Below are 13,165 nucleotides of genomic sequence, written 5' to 3' on the forward strand. Positions count from 1 at the left end.
TTTTTTCCAAGGGGTCACCTACTAGCCACTTTAATGTGTAAGAAACTGCAATAAGAGGATGAAAATCTTCGGGTTATGAAATCTGGTTGAATGTCGGATATTCTTTTTCTTTAGTGCTCCTTCAAAACTTAAGTGTAGCTAACCATACATTATAGAGGACACTACTAAACATTTAAATCTTATCTTATACAGTTCAAGGTTTTCCTGAAATGCTCTGTATCAGCAGAAGCTTTGCAATTTGTTCAAACACTGACTTGAGACAACTCAACTTTCCTGGACTCTGGCTTCCTAGTCTACAAAATAAAGAATTTGGATCAAAATAGGTCTTAAAACCTATCTAATTTAGGATTCTGTGAGTCCAAGTACAGAATATCTGCATTTTCTAAATGGTAAATCAATAAGGATAATACTGTACCGCACATACCAGCAACCTTAGATGAAGTGCTCATATAAAATATTTTAGGGGGAAAAATATCAACCTTAAGCCCCTTACTGATATTCTCAAAGGTCTGCTACTTTGGGAACTGCAGGGACGACGAAATTAGGAATCCTTTATTTTTCAATAAAGGATTTTAAAAATTATTTTCAAAGAGTAATCAAACGTGAAACAACCTATGGTTTCAGCTTAGAAGTCACAGAATTAGGACCTAGAAACAAGTAGTTCTGTTATTGCAGCAGGGTGAATAGTGGTTTCTAAGAATGTATTTAGAAACTTCTGTTACACCAGTTTTTCAATTTTAACGATACACACGCAAGCCAACATTTTCTACAACGTTATCTTAAAATATAAAAATAAAAGCAATACTCAAGCTCCTCTTGGTTTCTTAAAGTCCTCTTCCTCGAAAATGAATCCAGTTCCTTAAATTTCTGTTGAATCACTGTTACCCACCCCTGCCACCACAAAAAAAAAGCACCTAAATGAGTGTCATAACTGGACTTAAGATGTACAGGAGTGTCCGTCCATATGTTTCCTACACCGTCCCTTTCTTTCCTCCTTGAAAAGTAAGCTCTCTGTGCCCGAGTGCACACAACTCACACACACCACAACTCACACACACACACACACACACACACGCACACACACACCCCTCCACCCTCAGGCTGACTCACCTGTTCTCACCTGTTCTCAGAACGTGCACGCGTGGCAGACAAATCTGTCGAACCGCCCGTCCGCCTGAGGAGGAGGTTCAGGGTGCAAGTACCAGCCTCCGGGACCAGACTCCAGACAGGTCTCAACTCCACAGCCAATGAATTCATCAGAAAGCGACGGACTTCCCACACCTCACTTCCCACTCCAAACCCGGGGGTCTCTGGAAGCAGGTGGCGCAGATTGATGACGCGCGCGGGCTCCCTCCTTTCACCTCAGCGCCTCAGCCAAAGCGGCTGCGGTCGCCACCCCGCCCCCTTCCGGGCGCCATTGAGAGCGTGGCGGTAGCCCGGCGCCTGCCGTCCGGCCCTGCCGGGACCGATGCCCTCTAGTGGCTCAGTGTCTAGAAGCCGCCAAAGAGGACGACCCATGGCGTCCCGGAGCTTTGACGGTAAGGTCGCCCAGCTCTTCAGGGAGCGTAGGTTGACGAGTACTATGTGGCGCCACCTCGCGGGCAGTGGTAGCGCAGCCCGATAGGAGAGCCGGGGGGCGGGGAGAAAGGAGGAAGCGGAATGGGTGGTGCGGAATGGGGCTTCGCGAAAAGAGATTGAAAAAAAAAAAAAAACGTTTCCCAGAGGCCTGCGCGGCTAGAAGCGGGTGGAAAAGAGGGCCGGAAAGCGGTGTGCACGGCCGGGTCAGAGACCGCCTCTGAACTCAGCTTCCCAGGGTGCACAGCTTCCGGCGGCTGCGCGCGCACTTCGACCGCGGGCGCTGCGGCGCTTCTGGGGCTGCCGCTAACGCAGGACTCGATTTCCCAGGGTCCCGCCGCGGGAGTCTCCGGCGGGCGGGCGCGCGCGAGACCCCGAGTGAGGTGGCAGAGGCGGCCGCCCAGGCTTCTGGGTCGTCTTCTTGGTCTTCGCTTTTCTTCTCCGTGTCTGCTCCGTCGGCCGCTGCCCCCGCGGTCCCCGGGCCGATCGACATGGCGGCTGTGTTGCAGCAAGTCCTGGAGCGCACGGAACTGAACAAGCTGCCTAAGACCGTCCAGAACAAACTTGAAAAGTTCCTCGCTGACCAGCAGTCCGAGATCGATGGCCTGAAGGGGCGGCACGAGAAATTTAAGGTGGAGAGCGGTAAGTGAGGCGCTCTTCCCGCCCTGGTCCCAGGGGGCCGGCCCCGGTGGCTGTGGCTGGTCTCCTCCCCGTGCAGCCTCGCACCGCCTGCGGCTTCACTGTAGCATCGCTCCCCTGGTTGCATGGGCGCCGTAGGCCTTCTCTTAACCGCTCCTCTCACACAGTTTGATACGACGGGGCCTCTTTGTTCGTTTATAAAGTCTGAATCCATATTGAGTTCCATTTTCTTTGTTATTAGGGTGGTCTCACTTAGGGGCACCTAACGTTGCCCGGCAAACAGGAATTGCGAAGATTTGAGTCTGTTTACCCCGGGCTAGGAGTCTGCGACTCTTGACTTTTCTAAGTCTAGGGTACAACGTCTGTATATTGCACGTAAAACGACAGTAATTTCTGATCTGTTTCTTAGTAGTCAGCATTCAGAGGCCTTGGTCTAATTGATAACTTCTGCACTTGTTCTGAATGTGTGTCGTTCAGATAATGAACTAGATGTTCACAAAAATGAGTAGGTCCATAAGACCGCGCTGGAAGCACAGTGAACGTGCAGTAAATGTTTACTGTATCAGACTTCTCTCTTAAAGTTGGAATTTGTTAGAAAATATCTTAAGATCTGTTTACAAATACCGGTAATAGACCCTCAAATAAGAAAGTTTTTGACAATAGTGACTTGAACGTCCTTGAACAAAGATTAAGAGCATAGTAATTACCGTTAGTAAAATACAGTTTTTGTTGTGTGTCTTGGTTTACCTGTTGTTTGGAGGGATTGGCACTGGTTTTTGCTAAGTTGATTGAAATCTGAAAAAATTTTCACTTCAGAAAAATAAAGGTAATGATCAAGCAGAATTGACGTTGAAAATTAATTCTCGAATTCCGATTCTGAATATAGCACATTGCAGCCTATTCATTAATGTACACAATAAATATTGTCTTCTAAGTGCCCATACTTTGCTGAACAGTACACTATCAGTCGCTTCTCTTAGAAAGTTAACACATTTACTTTTAGATAGGTTTAGTAATTTTATAGTTTCAGATATTATTTTAGCTAGTTTAACACAAGCCTTTTTAAAGCAAAGCAGTTTTTAACCTAAATAATTTTTCTCCATTTAATAAATATGTATTTTTAGTTTGCTTTATGCTAAGAAATGTACTGATACATGGAGAAAATACTAAGAGAAGTAAGACATGTTGCCTGCCTTGAAGAAGTTGATAATCTTGTTGATTAGACAGATAAATAGTTTGTTAAAACCCCTTCAGACATGTTTTTTTTTTTTTGTCATATACATCTAAGACAGTTGGAAATATTAAAGTCCTTTTCTCGATCTGTTTATCTTTACTTAAATACTCTTATTTGGAGTGCAGTTCCAATACTATGTTTTAAATTTTAAAATCAAGGTTATTAAAAATAAGTAGCAATATTGACAGTGTGTGTACATGTTTGACTTTGTTTATCTCTCTGACTGTTTGCAGAACAGCAGTACTTTGAGATAGAGAAGAGGCTGTCCCACAGCCAGGAGAGACTTGTGAATGAAACCCGAGAGTGCCAAAGCTTGCGACTTGAGCTAGAGAAGCTCAGTAAGTATTTAATTATATCTTTCTAGTATTCTTGGAAGATTGAGGTCTTCAGATGTTCTTTTGCATGCTTTGGAAACATTTACTTACTGTATATGAAAATACTGATCGTCCTTGTTTTCGTTTATGGTAATATTTTGATTTTTCACTCAGTGGTAAAGACTTTCTAAGAATACAGAGCTTACTGGTCGGGTGGCATGGGTTCTAATTCCGACTGCTTACAAGTGTTTTTTGACATATGTTAATCATAACTGATTACTTCTATAAAATGGCTAGAACCACATGTCCATCTACTTAACAACTGTACAGATCACATGAGGTATGTTTGGAAGCATTTTGGAAAGGCTAAAGTATCATGGAACTGAAAAAAATAATTAAAGAGCATGACTATTTTTATGTTGAAAAATTAAAGCCTATTAGTTCCATAATTGTAGTCATATTTTTAACTGTTACACTTTTTATAAATATTTATGCATCTCAGGATGTAATTTCTTCTTTAAGGCGTAATTTCTGCGAAAGATGAGCAGCTAATTTTTTTCTTAACTAGTTTTCTTATATCATTAAGTCCTAGAAAAGTACACAGGATCTTAAAGATCCTGACATTTCTTGGGAAGATGATGTGTTTTACGTGTTTTATTTACGACGGAAGAAATAAATGTTAGGAAGATCTTTATAGAGTAGGTGCATAGTATCTGTTATTAGGTGTAGCTGGATTTTAATTTGATTGAAAATGCAGAAAGCTAATAATCAAGTGAATGATTGAAACTTTAAATCTTTTTTAACTGCATCTATACCCATTAGCTATTTGAGTCAAAATTCTTTTCAGCTAATTTTGGCACGTCTCATTTTTAAGACATGTGGTATACCCACAATAGTGTGTATACATGTGTAATGAAGGTATTATTAAGTAGCTAATTCTAGTTCATCACCTGTACATAGTTTTATTTTGGTATAATAAAAAGGTCTGTGGAGCAGTGGTGCTAAAAAAATTTCAGGAAAATGACTGTGATCACAGCTTCTTTTATGAGATCTGGAAAAGGGAGAGTGAGAAGATCGGGAAAAACCTAGACAGACATCTAGTATGCCTTCCTGGGATGTACAGCTGTGTTTATTTTTTTTTATTTTGTTCTGTATCTGTGAGTTTGGAAAGCAGTAAATAGTATTAAAACAAAATAGAAAATTTAGACTAAGTTAGCAGGTATTTTTAATAAGCCAGTTTAACTTGTTTGAAAGTAATAATATTGTATGTGCTCATTAAATTGTTAGCATATAATATAGATGTGCTTTATTTTTATTTTTTAATTTGGGGGGAGGTAATTAGATTTATTTATTAATTTTTTGGAAGAGATACTGGGACTTGAACTTAGGACCTCGTGCATGCTAAACATGCACTCGACCACTTAAGCTATACCCTTCCTCCTATATGTGTTTTAGTAGACGAAAGTTTCAGAAACTATACTCTTCCTAATTATCAGCATGTGTTTAGAAGAGAAGCTGTACCGGGAGATAGCGCATTATGAGCGGAGATTGTGAGACTGAAAATTTAGAATCAAGTATAGCTCTCTTTATGATGATAAACCAGCAGAATTACAATTCTCCGTTACTGTGACTTACTCTGTATACATTTTATATAGTTTAAATGTTATTATTTACTCTCCTGATTTTCTCCTCTTTTACTCAGTTTTTTTATCTGTAAACATAATTCACATTTTGATTGACTTAGAAAATGTCATTGAAAAATAAGGAAGTTGATAATGGCATATGCTATTTCCTATAAATATTGGCTAGAATGATCACAAATATGATTTTGGAGACAGGATAGTATATTTAAAAATTTGTACTAGAAATACAGTAAGTTTGGGATATACTCATGAATTTGGAATGCAGTGTTGTCCAACTCAGCCTTTCTGAAACTCAGCTTCTTTATTTCAAAATGTATATATGGATGGCAGTTGAATAAAAACTATTATTGCAAGTTTTAAGTTTCTGTGTGTATGTTCATAAAATTCCTTTTATCCAGACAGTCAGCTGAAGGCACTAACTGAGAAAAATAAAGAACTTGAAGTTGCTCAGGATCGCAATATTGCCATTCAGGTAAAAGTTATTCCTGTGAATAAAGCTAATTATGAACATGCTAATTGTGAAGTTTTTTATTACGATTGTGCTTATCGCTTATTTAGTCAATGGGAAGGTGAAACATGTTCAGTTAGGAGAAGCTACTAACAAAAATGTGTAGATATAAATTTCTTTAATAGGATCTTTATGTGTTTCATTGATTGATTGGGTATTCCTTTTACTCCTTAGAGTATGTATTTGTATTTGATATTTAAAAAAACATTTGCTTTTAGCACTGTAGCTATTATAAGTTGTGATTTAAAAAAAAAAAAACTGCATTGTGAGTAAAATGCCATAGAACTTTAAGTAGACATTCATAACATCCACCCCTTACTCACTTTCCATATTCTATATTTATTTATTCTATATTTATATTATTTGTTTTATATATTTAATTATTCTATATTCTATATTGATCTACTTATTCTTTATTTATTTATTTATATTGATATATAGCTTCTATATTGATTAGTCAACTTAATTTTTCTTATTTAAATGTATTACGCTTACTCCTTTATATGACAGAGCCAGTTTACGAGGGCAAAGGAAGAATTAGAAGCTGAGAAAAGAGACTTAATTAGAACCAATGAGAGACTGTCTCAAGAACTTGAATATTTAACAGGTATGAAGAAGTGCCTTAGCCTCTAACTTCACTCTTTTCTTTCTCTTCTAGTAGTGCTAAATGTAATCCACAGTGCATTGCTATCAGCTGGTGTTTCTTTGTCATAGCTCAGAATACAGTTCGAGTAATATTTTGTTTCTCCTATTCGTTTATCTTTAGATCATCAGCAAAGATTTTAAAATGTGTCTAGACAAGTACACAAATGAAAAACAACTCAGAAGGAATTTGAACTAAGGTTTACATGCAGAGATACTTCATTACAATGTTATTTGTAATATCAAATTGAAAACAGTTAAATGTTCAGCTGTAGAAGCTGAACTCCTTTGCTTTATACAGATACCTTGCTGGTATAAGCTGTCCACAAGCATTCAATATAAGGACCTAAAAGGAGAACACATATTTAAAAGAATAGGCTGAAGGAGTAAGAAACAAGAATATAAGATATTTAAACATAGGATATTGTGTGTAATACAGCTGATGCGTCAAAGTGAATGTGACTCTTAAGCAGTTTAATGGTACCAGGTTCGCTGGTTCCTTTTTATAAGATTTTTGTGAATTTTTATTTCTACTGAAGGAAGAGTTTTCAAGTATTTGTTACTATGCAGTAATATTCAGTTGGGTAACTATGCTTTTCTAGTCTCAGAAAAAAGTTACTTCAAAGTATTTGTTAATGGTGTTGATCAACTAGGGGGTAGGTAGAATTAAGTTTTTTCATAAAAACTTTGATGTAAGAATATAAAAAAATTGAGCGTGTGTATCGTGGTTGTTTTGAGTATAAAGTTTTGATATGTATTACTGCTTTTTAACTTAACAAATGGCTAATTTGTGAAATTATAATAGACCTTTGGGTAATGTCAGGAAAATTAATGTTAATGTTGTGTATTTAGCTTTAGATACTGCATTTAAAAGAAGATAACCAAATATGTATTTTAGTTGAATGCAAGGAATTGGCTTCTTTATCATCTACTTATTAAAATTAAATTTATTACTAACTGTGGCAGAATCAAGTTAAAATGGAGTTGAAGGCTACTTACTTTGTATTAAATGTTTATAGTCCTAGAGATGCCTTTTTGATGTTTGGTTCCTCTGAGCATTAATAGTCATTATTTTCCAATTCTGACATTTCTAGAGGATGTTAAACGTCTAAATGAAAAACTTAAAGAAAGCAATGCAACAAAGGGTGAGCTTCAGTTAAAACTGGATGAACTTCAAGCTTCTGATGTTTCTGTTAAGGTGAGAAACAATTTCTAATGCACAAAGAACAAATTTGCTTCAACTCACCTAAATTAAATTTTAAATATAGGCAAGTTATCTATAAAGCACTTAAAAGCTGCATTTTTTTAACATCAAGGAATTAAGTATTAAGACAATTTTAATTGAACTATTTTGCTTATGTAGTATTTGTTTCATATAATTCTTATCTCATTCTGTTTTCTGTTAAGAATCTATGCAAATACTTATTTCTGATGTAAAATAAAATTCTCCTTATAACCCTTAGCTACACACAAAATCTTTTGAATAGCAATATATATCCTTAACTATATGCTACATTTATTTCTTGGATTTCTTTAGTATCGAGAAAAACGCTTGGAACAAGAAAAGGAATTGTTACATAATCAGAATACATGGCTGAATACAGAGTTGAAAACCAAAACTGATGAACTTCTGGCTCTTGGCAGAGAAAAAGGAAATGAAATTCTGGAGCTTAAATGCAATCTTGAAAACAAAAAAGAGGAGGTAAGTTAGTAAAATTGTGTCTTCCTGTTGGTTGCAACTTTTATTTGTGTGCTAACTTACAAAAATTCAGTCAGTGGAGTACCAGATTAAGTGTATTTTAAGATTAGGGGTCACATATGGAGGACCTTAACTCAAAACATTTGGCCAAGGAAATTAACCAATTGTGTTTAAATAAAGAACTTAAGAAATTTTTTGGCGAATTTTTATACTATATAATATCTTATGGTGTATCTTTTGTAAGATGCATGTTTAAGAAGTGATGGTAAGTTTTTGTGAGCTAAATCCAAACCCATTATTCTATGAGCTGTTAATTTTTGTTTTCTTAAACATTCATATTTTATGTAAAATGCTTTTTTGGGTGTGGAGGATTATTTAGCTTTTATTTGGCAGCTAAACTTTATATCAGATTAATTTCAGTTAATTTAACATTCTCTCACCCACCCAACTCTACTTTTTTGTTTCTAGGTTTCTAGAATGGAAGAACAGATGAATGGCTTAAAAACATCAAATGAGAATCTTCAAAAGCATGTAGAAGATTTGTTGACCAAACTGAAAGAGGTGTAGTTCACCAGTTTAAAATGTCTCTTTTACAAAAATATTATAACACTTACAAAACTTAATTTGTAAAATGATTTTATGTTTTAAACTGCCCCTCGCACCATAAAATGGCCAGGACATTTTTATATGATGTAGCTAGGCTAAAATCGCTAGAATCAGAAATGGTAATTATATGCTTACATCCAAAGTACTGTCTAAAAAATGAGTATGGTTAATTTTAATGACATTTAAGTGTTCTATTTCAAGATAAAAATATCATTAATATTTTATCCTTAAGGTAATTCATTTCTATTGTGACAACTGATTTTAATTTTAGTGTTTTAATCTTTATCTCTGTACAAAACTGCATTTTTTATCGTGGCATTTGGTAAGCATTCTAAATTCTTAAAATGAGACTGTTGTAATTGTTCTTTTGGGTTTTTTTGTTTTTTGCAGGCCAAGGAACAGCAGGCCAGTATGGAAGAGAAATTCCACAATGAATTAAATGCTCACATAAAACTCTCTAACCTATACAAGGTAAATACTCAACCATACATTTTACTGTCCTGATGTTGTATTATTGGATGTTGGGTAACTTTTTTAGGATTAAATTTTAGAGTGCTGCTGATGACTCAGAGGCAAAGAGCAATGAACTGACCCGAGCAGTGGATGAATTACACAAACTTCTGAAGGAAGCTGGAGAAGGTAAGACTTTTTAATTATGGGAGGATTATTTTCTTTTTAGATAGAAGGTACTTCTTTCTTTAACCTTGTGTAGATTTTTTAATTTAGAGATCAGATTAACTTTATAAGGGACAAAATTTGATATAGAAGAAAGATCCTTAGATCAAGAATTTTAAAATTATAGTTTCAGCAAATAGTATATTTGAAACTATAGATAGCTAATGGTTTTCTTTTTCTTTCATTTAATAACTTTATGTATATTCTGATTTCTAATAGGAAGTTTTTCTTCCATTTTTGAAACATTTACTATGATAAATACATAGGAGTTTATAGTTTGGGTACTCTGAATGAATAAGCCTTACTTTTTAAGTTATAAACAGTGTATTTTGAAGTCTTTGGTATTCTTACATTCTTGCTTTTTTAATGTAAGTTATTTATATGTGATCTTTTCTAGTCATTTCCTGTGTTCTAGACTAAAGGTCAGATTAAAACCAAAGAGATACTTGGAGCCCCTTTTTTTACAGTTTGAGTTCTCTATTTTCTCCATATATAAGAGGCATCAAAAGGAGAAATAGATTCACCAGGCCAGGACACTTAGGAATTATAAGTAGAGCGCAAGCTTCCAGTGGGTAGTAACTATCAACCACAGCCTGTCTAGAATTTAATATTGTCTGCTGAAGGGGAAAACAATGACTATTCTGTTACATTTTATAAGCGCAAAGATTTTAATTATGCATTTGGATATTCTGTCTTTAAAAATGTTTTTAGCCAACAAAGCAATACAAGATCATCTTCTAAAGGTAGAGGAATCTAAAGATCAAATGGAAAAGGAACTGGTTGAGAAAATAGGGAAATTGGAGAAGGAATTAGAGAATGCAAATGACCTGCTTTCTGCCACCAAACGTAAAGGTATGGATCAATAGATGCATGTTAATGACTTGAAATACTAGAACTTCCCTACGTATTTCTCACTTACCTTCACTAATAGTATTTCTCCCTCATGTTGGAATGTAAGAAATTCATTAAGTTGTAGCATTCGAATTTCTTAATTCGGTGTTACTCTATCTGTATCTTTGTACAGATACAGTACAAATCTTATAGTACTTATATCAGAGGTAAGTACCATTTTATCACATGTAATTGTGTCAATTTTTAGAGTAATTTTAACTAAAATTACTGCATGATTTTTAGAATCAAGTTGTTACATGAACATTTGGTATCATATGTTAAGCTCTTCATGGGAATTTTATTCTTAATGTACAGTGGGTGTTACTTTTTACTTGTAAAAAATATTAGTGGCTTTAATTTGAAATTTTACAGAAATATACTAGATTTCTATGTGTTGGCACAGGGGCCATATTGTCTGAGGAAGAGCTTGCAGCCATGTCTCCTACTGCAGCAGCTGTGGCTAAGATAGTGAAACCTGGCATGAAGTTAACTGAGGTAAGAATGGTTTTAAATCCTGTTATTTTCCCTCAGCAGAAGTGTTCAGATCTTTCTGAAACTTAATCTCCAGAAAAATTATTCTTAAAATTATCTGATGATCAGTGGATCATTCTATGAAAGGCTTTCTTCGTTCCTAGTTCTGTGTAACAGTTAGTAAACATTTCCATCTTGTGTAATTGTTAATGAGTGTTCATAATGAAGCTAAATAGACTATATATTTCTGTTACGCTTGATTTAAAATGACCCTTTTCTTTCAGCTGTACAATGCTTATGTGGAAACTCAGGATCAGTTGCTCTTGGAGAAACTAGAAAACAAAAGAATCAATAAGTATCTAGATGAAATAGTGAAAGAAGTTGAAGCCAAAGCACCAATTTTGAAACGCCAGCGCGAGGAGTATGAACGTGCACAGAAAGCTGTGGCAAGTTTATCTGTTAAGCTTGAACAAGCTATGAAGGTTGGTTCCATTTCTAAATCTTAACTGTAGAAGAAATACATAAGAGAAATGATTTACTAGATAGTTCTTTCTTAGAATTGAAATATTTGAGTCAAAAAAGACTAACTGCTTTTTCAGTAAGAGGGTAGTTAAACATTTTAAAACTTGTCATCTTGTTATTACATTATTAATATCTATGATTGCAAAATACTTTACCTTTATTTAGCTAAAATTATGAAAGCCTTTTACATTCTTTAAGACATTTGGAATACTTTCTAATAGGGTTCTCTAGTGGATGATAAATAGCCGAATCTCCTTGGGCTACTCTTCAAATTAAAATAACAGTCTCTCCTTGTAACAGAACTCTTCTAAATTTAGCATAGTCATTCTTTCTCAGGCAGTTCTGATACTCTGTCTAGAAATGATAATATTGTTTGACTGTTGAAAAGAATTCCTTTTTTAGATAACATTTCATGGTTTGCCAAGTTTTTATATACTGTATTTTATTACTTTTCCTTTGCATATTAGAAATACCAAGGAAGTTGTAAGTATTCTTTACCTCTTCAGATTCCTTTTTAATAATGATTTTTAAAGAGTATTTATATGTTGATAATGTTTTTAGGATACAATTACTAATATTACTGAGAAATCTTCAAGATCTATTAAACAAGTTTTTATTGAGGGAATTGAGTTACATCAATTTATATCTGTTCTAAACTAATTTCTTTTGCTTTCTTTTTTTCCCTTTTTTTAGAGAGTAGTATAAATAAATTTTATCCTTAACTCAAACAAACTTTTGTTTCTGTTGCTATTATAAATTAGATGTCAGTTTACATCAGGATGTAATACATCTAATGGTTTCTCCTGAATCATGTGAAGTCTAGCAGTCTTGCCTTGACAGAAAATTGGGTTTTAGACACACTCCTACCCCTCTGGTATGGTTTGAAAAGAGAGCCCTTGGGTCCAATTAGATCTTGAGTTTCTCACTGTTAAAGAGTGAACATTTTACCTGGAACTTATTGTCTGAAGGGGATAGTTAAGGTAGAGGGGCTTAAGAATCAAATAATGGTAGCTGTTCGTTGTGGGAAAAACCTATTTGTTAATTCTTCATTAATATACAGGTACAGTGATAAAAACTCTTCACATACTTTTTTCATAACTGCCAAAGAATTTAATGATAATTTCTGTACCTTTTTTAATAGCTGAATCTTGTGTCCATAACATGGATTATGTCCAGTCTACAGTCTGTGAGACTAATTTATTACATTCTCAGAGTTTTATAACCAAATTACTTCCTTGGAATCTTAATTGATCCCAGTTTGAACTCAGTAGATTTGTGTCATTGCCATCATTCGTGAATACTTACCTGCTTCATTTTGTCACGTACTTGTTCCCATGAAATTGGTTTATGCATATATCCTGAGGGCATTATGCTCAGAAGTACTTGAAACACCAGGATAAATATGAGCCATCTTTCACTCAAATAGTATTTAAAACATTGTTATGTCAAAGCAATACATCAAGAAGCAAAATTTGTATGAATTGGAGATAAAACATAAATTTCAAACATATTTTGTGTTTATATCAAGATCCTTAAACTGTGCCCTAAACCCCTAATGTTATTGTGATGCAAAACTTTGTAAAGCTCTGCAGTATGCTGTAATTTCTTTTCTTTTTAACAGCCTTGTGACATTGGCTGCTGCTTCTTTAGAATTAACACCTGATGCATTTTTTATAAAACCAAGTCTTTCATACATTATACCTGACATTTTTTACTTTGGACATTTATTTCTAGATAATCAGTGTA

General features: G+C 35.1%; 2 protein-coding genes across 5 annotated transcripts in view; one reads left to right on the plus strand and one right to left on the minus strand.

The window, feature by feature from the left end:
* ODR4 (odr-4 GPCR localization factor homolog) overlaps positions 1-1,342 on the minus strand; it is a 35,431-nt gene extending 34,089 nt beyond the window's left edge. Inside the window, exon 1 of one of the 2 annotated variants that reach the window (XM_010992098.3) lies at positions 1,121-1,342. The gene's annotated coding sequence lies outside the window, so the exon portion shown is untranslated. Of the gene's footprint in view, positions 1-1,110 lie in introns of both variants that reach the window. The other variant, XM_010992097.3, reaches the window with a different exon arrangement.
* Positions 1,343-1,871: 529 nt separating this feature from the next.
* The window catches only part of TPR (translocated promoter region, nuclear basket protein), a 52,091-nt gene continuing 40,797 nt past the window's right edge, over positions 1,872-13,165 (plus strand). The window contains exons 1-12 of one of the 3 annotated variants that reach the window (XM_031438572.2): positions 1,872-2,217; positions 3,682-3,786; positions 5,804-5,877; positions 6,424-6,520; positions 7,650-7,753; positions 8,093-8,257; positions 8,723-8,815; positions 9,251-9,331; positions 9,412-9,499; positions 10,247-10,387; positions 10,830-10,921; positions 11,182-11,379. In XM_031438572.2, coding sequence (XP_031294432.1) covers positions 2,067-2,217; positions 3,682-3,786; positions 5,804-5,877; positions 6,424-6,520; positions 7,650-7,753; positions 8,093-8,257; positions 8,723-8,815; positions 9,251-9,331; positions 9,412-9,499; positions 10,247-10,387; positions 10,830-10,921; positions 11,182-11,379 — 1,389 coding nt within the window. In that variant the 5' untranslated portion in view covers positions 1,872-2,066. The remainder of the gene's footprint in view (positions 2,218-3,681; positions 3,787-5,803; positions 5,878-6,423; positions 6,521-7,649; positions 7,754-8,092; positions 8,258-8,722; positions 8,816-9,250; positions 9,332-9,411; positions 9,500-10,246; positions 10,388-10,829; positions 10,922-11,181; positions 11,380-13,165) is intronic. The other 2 variants (XM_031438571.2, XM_010992095.3) reach the window with 2 other exon arrangements.

This window comes from Camelus dromedarius, chromosome 21, assembly GCF_036321535.1.
Source record: "Camelus dromedarius isolate mCamDro1 chromosome 21, mCamDro1.pat, whole genome shotgun sequence".
Lineage (NCBI taxonomy): Eukaryota > Metazoa > Chordata > Mammalia > Artiodactyla > Camelidae > Camelus > Camelus dromedarius.